Source organism: Salmo salar, chromosome 14, assembly GCF_965601325.2.
Source record: "Salmo salar chromosome 14, fSalSal1, whole genome shotgun sequence".
Lineage (NCBI taxonomy): Eukaryota > Metazoa > Chordata > Actinopteri > Salmoniformes > Salmonidae > Salmo > Salmo salar.
Window position 1 is genome coordinate 93,598,439 of NC_138304.1, and position 6,562 is coordinate 93,605,000.

Consider the following 6,562-nt stretch of genomic DNA (forward strand, 5'->3'; position numbering starts at 1 on the left):
TGCCAAACTGTCCCGCCTGGAGCTGAATGGTGGCATGGGCCCCCCAGGGCCATACCAGGGCAGGACGAGACAGGGGAGCCCAGGGGCCAGAGCCCCCACCCCGGCCCCCATATCCACGATACCCGCACCACAACCTAAGAACTGGCATAAGAGAGGTAGGACTGAAAAGAAGAGAGGAGGAGAGGAGAAATAGGGAATGAGAAAGGGAGGAATGGGTGAATAGAGGAGAGAGAGGGTGCATTCATTGCAAGAGTGGGCAACTATTACCTTTTAATTTCCCATGCCCTCTGCTTCTATCTGAATGCTGTGATGTGATTGGCTGTGCTGTGTGTCCATCGTCCCAGGGAGCCTGCTGCCTGTGCTGTGTGTGGTGGAGCACAGAGAGAACCCAGTCTCGGCAGTGGAGGCTGAGAGGCGAGAGGAGCATGCAGAGTTTGTACTGGTCAGGAGAGACCTGCTGTTTAACCAGCTGATAGAGATGGCTCTACTGACCCTGGGCTACTCTCATAGCTCAGCAGCACAGGCAAAAGGTACACTACACATACATATGCTTTGACACACACACACACGCTCTTCCTCCAGTGTCATTGTTTGTAAGTCTCTGTCTGTCTGTCTGTCTGTCTGTCTGTCTGTCTGTCTGTCTGTCTGTCTGTCTGTCTGTCTGTCTGTCTGTCTGTCTGTCTGTCTGTCTGTCTGTCTGTCTGTCTGTCTGTCTGTCTGTCTGTCTGTCTGTCTGTCTGTCTGTCTGTCTGTCTGTCTGTCTGTCTGTCTGTCTGTCTGTCTGTCTGTCTGTCTGTCTGTCTGTCTGTCTGTCTGTCTGTCTGTCTGTCTGTCTGTCTGTCTGTCTGTCTGTCTGTCTGTCTGTCTGTCTGTCTGTCTGTCTGTCTGTCTGTCTGTCTGTCTGTCTGTCTGTCTGTCTGTCTGTCTGTCTGTCTGTCTGTCTGTCTGTCTGTCTGTCTGTCTGTCTGTCTGTCTGTCCTGTCTGTCTGTCTGTCTGTCTGTCTGTCTGTCTGTCTGTCTGTCTGTCTGTCTGTCTGTCTGTCTGTCTGTCTGTCTGTCTGTCTGTCTGTCTGTCTGTCTGTCTGTCTGTCTGTCTGTCTGTCTGTCTGTCTGTCTGTCTGTCTGTCTGTCTGTCTGTCTGTCTGTCTGTCTGTCTGTCTGTCTGTCTGTCTGTCTGTCTGTCTGTCTGTCTGTCTGTCTGTCTGTCTGTCTGTCTGTCTGTCTGTCTGTCTGTCTGTCTGTCTGTCTGTCTGTCTGTCTGTCTGTCTGTCTGTCTGTCTGTCTGTCTGTCTGTCTGTCTGTCTGTCTGTCTGTCTGTCTGTCTGTCTGTCTGTCTGTCTGTCTGTCTGTCTGTCTGTCTGTCTGTCTGTCTGTCTGTCTGTCTGTCTGTCTGTCTGTCTGTCTGTCTGTCTGTCTGTCTGTCTGTCTGTCTGTCTGTCTGTCTGTCTGTCTGTCTGTCTGTCTGTCTGTCTGTCTGTCTGTCTGTCTGTCTGTCTGTCTGTCTGTCTACCTACCTACCTACCTACCTACCTACCTACCTACCTACCTACCTACCTACCTACAGGTTTGATCCAGGTGGGTAGGTGGAACCCTGTCCCTCTGTCCTGTGTGACTGATGCTCCTGATGCCACAGTGTCTGACATGCTGCAGGACCTCTACCATGTCACCACCCTCAAGATCCAGCTCACCAGGTACCCCAGAATCTCTTGAGGACAGACATACGAAACATAAATTGTATCTTAATGTCTGTCAACAGACTATAGGATGCGGCGACTAACGAGGAACTTCCCCGCTTATCAGGATAACGTTCTGGATCTTTAGAATGTCAGAAGGGAAGGGAAATTTGGCCCATAGACATGCATGAGACGTGGAGAGAAGGACATTTGGCCCATAGACATGCATGAGACATGTGGAGAGAAGGACATTTGGCCCATAGACATGCATGAGACATGTGGTGAGAAGGGCATTTGGCCCATAGACATGCATGAGACGTGGGGTGGAGCGACCAAAGAGGTTCTGGCGCTTGGACTAGTTTCATATGTGTTGTGTAAAGTAATTAACTAATATCTACCATCAGGAGACATATATATATATATATACACACACACACACACACACACACACACACACACACACACACACACACACACACACACACACACACACACACACACACACACACACACACACACACACACACACACACACACACACACACACACACACACACACACACACACACACACACACACACACACACACACACACACACACACACACACACACACCACACACACACACACACACACACACACACACACACACACACACACACACACACACACACACACACACACACACACACACACACACACCACACACACACACACACACACACACACACACACACACACACACACACACACACACACACACCACACACACACACACACACACACACACACACACACACACACACACACACACACACACACACACACACACACACACACACACACACACACACACACACACACACACACACACACACACACACACACACACACACACACACACACACACACACACACACACACACACACACACACACACACACACACACAGGCAAGTGCACACACAGACAGGCACATACACATACACAAAAGGTGGTGCAGTACCTTCAGAAAGTATTCATACAGTGAGGGAAAAAGTATTTGATCCCTGTTGATTTTGTACGTTTGCTCAATGACAAAGAAATGATCAGTCTATAATTTTAATGGTAGGTTTATTTGAACAGTGAGAGACAGAATAACAACAAAAATATCCAGAAAAACGCATGTCAAAAATGTTATAAATTGATTTGCATTTTAATGAGGGAAATAAGTATTTGACCCCCCTCTCAATCAGAAAGATTTCTGGCTCCCAGGTGTCTTTTATACAGGTAACGAGCTGAGATTAGGAGCACACTCTTAAAGGGAGTGCTCCTAACCTCAGCTTGTTACCTGTATAAAAGACACCTGTCCACAGAAGCAATCAATCAATCAGATTCCAAACTCTCCACCATGGCCAAGAACAAAGAGCTCTCCAAGGATGTCAGGGACAAAATTGTAGACCTGGTGAGAAGGTGACAACAGTTGGTGCGATTATTCGCAAATGGAAGAAACACAAAATAACTGTCAATCTCCCTCGGCCTGGGGCTCCATGCAAGATCTCACCTCGTAGAGTTGCAATGATCATGAGAACGGTGAGGAATCAGCCCAGAAATACACGGGAGGATCTTGTCAATGATCTCAAGGCAGCTGGGACCATAGTCACCAAGAAAACAATTGGTAACACACTACGACGTGAAGGACTGAAATCCTGCAGCGCCCGCAAGGTTCCCCTGCTCAAGAAATCACATATACATGCCCGTCTGAAGTTTGCCAATGAACATCTGAATGATTCAGACGACAACTGGGTGAAAGAGTTGTGGTCAGATGAGACAAAAATGGAGCTCTTTGGCATCAACTCAACTCGCCGTGTTTGGAGGAGGAGGAATGCTGCCTATGACCCCAAGAATACCATCCCCACCATCAAACATGGAGGTGGAAACATTATGCTTTGGGGGTGTTTTTCTGCTAAGGGGACAGGACAACTTCACCGCATCAAAGGGACGATGGACGGGGCCATGTACCGTCAAATTCTGGATGAGAACCTCCTTCCCTCAGCCAGGGCATTGAAAATGGGTCGTGGATGGGTATTCCAGCATGACAATGACCCAAAACACACGGCCAAGGCAACAAAGGAGTGGCTCAAGAAGAAGCACATTAAGGTCCTGGAGTGGCCTAGCCAGTCTCCAGACCTTAATCCCATAGAAAATCTGTGGAGGGAGTTGAAGGTTGGAGTTGCCAAACGTCAGCCTCAAAACCTTAATGACTTGGAGAAGATCTGCAAAGAGGAGTGTGACAAAATCCCTCCTGAGATGTGTGCAAACCTGGTGGCCAACTACAAGAAACGTCTGACCTCTGTGATTGCCAACAAGGGTTTTGCCACCAAGTACTAAGTCATGTTTTGCAAAGGGGTCAAATACTTATTTCCCTCATTAAAATGCAAATCAATTTATAACATTTTTGACATGCGTTTTTCTGGATTTTTTTGTTGTTATTCTGTCTCTCACTGTTCAAATAAACCTACCATTAAAATTATAGACTGATCATTTCTTTGTCAGTGGGCAAACGTACAAAATCGGCAGGGGATCAAATACTTTTTTTCCCTCACTGTACGCATTGATTTATTCCACATTTTATTGTGTTACAGCCTGAATTCAAAATGGATTTAAAAAAATTAGAATTCTCACCCATCTACACACAGTACCCCATAATGACAAAGTGAAAACATGTTTTTTTTATGTTTTCAAATTTATTGAAAATAAATACAGAAATATCTCATTTACATAAGTATTCACACCCCTGAATCAATACTTTGTAGAAGCACCTTTGGCAGTGATTACAGCTGTGAGTCTTTCTAGGTAAGTCTCTTAAGAGTTTTCCATACCTGGATTGTGCAACATTTGCCCATTATTCTTTAAAAAAATTATTCAAATTTTAGCAAAATTGGTGTTGATCATTGCTAGACAACCATTGCCAGGTCTTGACTTAGATTTTCAAGGACCATTCATTGTCTTCTTGGTAAGCAACTCCAGTGTAGATTTGGCCTTGTGTTTTAGGTTATTAACAAGCTGAAATGTGAATTCATCTCCCAGTGTCTGGGAAAAGCAGACTGAACCAGGTTTTCCTCTAGGATTTTGTCTGTGCTTAGCTCCATTCTGTTTTTTTTTTTATCCTGAAAAACTCCCCAGTCCTTAACAATTACAAGCATACACATAACATGATGCAGCTACCACTATGCTTGAGAATATGGAGAGTGGTACTCAGTAATGTGTTGTATTGAATTTGCCCAAAACATAACACTTTGTATTCAACCAAAAAGTGAATTGCTTTGCTACTTTTTTTTTGCAGTACTACTATAGTGCCTTGTTGCAAACAGGATGGATGTTTTGGAATATTTTTATTCTGTACAGGCTTCCTTCTTTTCACTCTGTCAATTAGGTTAGTATTGTGGAGTAACTGCAATGTTGTTGATCCATCCTCAGTTTTCTCCTATCACAGCCATTAAACTCTGTAACTGTTTTACAGTCACCATTGGCTTCATTGTAAAGTCCATGAGCGGTTTCCTTCCTCTTTGGAGTTAAGAACATCTGTATCTTTTTAGTGACTGGGTGTATTGATTCATCATCTAAAGTGTAATTAATAACTTCCCCTTGCTCAAAGGGATATTTTAATGTCTGCTTTTTTTGTATTTTTACTCATCTACCAATAGGTGCCCTTCTTTGTGAGGCATTGGAAAACCTCCCTGGTCTTTGTGGTTGAATCTGTGATTGAAATTCACTGCTTGACTGAGGGACCTTACAGATAATTGTATGTGTGGGATACAGAGATGAGGTAGTCATTCAAAAATCATGTTAAACACTATAATTGCAAATTAGTAAATGCAACTTATTATGTGACTTGTTAAGCAAATGTTTACTCTTGAACTTATTTAGGCTTGCCTTAACAAAGGGGTTAAATACTTATTGACTCAAGACATTTCAGCTTTAAATTTGTAATAAATTAGGAGAAGTTTCAAAAAACATAATTCCCCTTTGATATTGTATAGGCCAGTGACAAAAATATCAATTTGATCAATTTTAAATTCAGGCTGTAACACAACAAAATGTGGGAAAATTCAAGGGGTGTGAATACTTTCTGAAGGCACTGTATCTCGAACCTAAAATAGTTATTCGGCTGTCCCCATAGGAGAACCCTTTGAAGAACCCTTTTTGGTTCCAGATAGAACCATTTTGGTTCCAGGTAGAACCCTTTTGGGGACCTTTTTTCCTAAAGTGTATACAGGAACACACACCGAAACACACAGTCAGCCAAAGTCTAGATATGCCATTCCACAAGAGGGGGACCAATTTCAGACAACATTTTTATTCATTTTTCAATCTACCTCTCTTCCTCCCTCTCTTCTTCTATCTCTCCATTTGTCACTCTCTCCCCGTATACCTCTCCATTTACACCTCTATCTTCCCCCCTATCGCCCCCACCTAACTCTCACTCACCCCTCTCTCTATCTCCCTCTCTCCCTCTCTCTTACTCTTACCCCTCTCTTGTTCTAGTTGTCCCATGTTGGAGGAACTCCCTCCAGAACAGTGGAGTCACTCTACAGTGAGAAACGCCCTGAAGGAGCTACTGAGAGACATGAACCAGAGCTCACTGGCCAAAGAGTGCCCTCTGTCGCAGGTACACAAACACAGGCATAAACATGTGCACATACACGCATGCACACGCATGTGTACAAAGGTACGGACACGTACACACAGGCATAAACACGTGCATAAACACGAACATGTACACCCATACACACCTGTTCGTGACCCCACTCTCCGAGGGTGTCTCAGGCGGAATATGATATGCAAAATACATTTCCATTTCACCACACACACTTGTACATGTGAGAACCAGGACAAATATAAGCACCT

The 6,562-nt window shown here is 44.5% G+C and overlaps 1 protein-coding gene across 1 annotated transcript in view; it reads left to right on the top strand.

Moving 5' to 3' along the window:
* Positions 1-211: 211 nt before the first annotated feature.
* LOC106570539 (DNA-binding protein SATB1) overlaps positions 212-6,562 on the top strand; it is a 43,541-nt gene continuing 37,190 nt past the window's right edge. Inside the window, exons 1-4 of the mRNA XM_082961418.1 lie at positions 212-215; positions 345-530; positions 1,565-1,691; positions 6,200-6,323. Of these exons, the coding sequence (XP_082817544.1) occupies positions 212-215; positions 345-530; positions 1,565-1,691; positions 6,200-6,323 (441 nt within the window). The remainder of the gene's footprint in view (positions 216-344; positions 531-1,564; positions 1,692-6,199; positions 6,324-6,562) is intronic.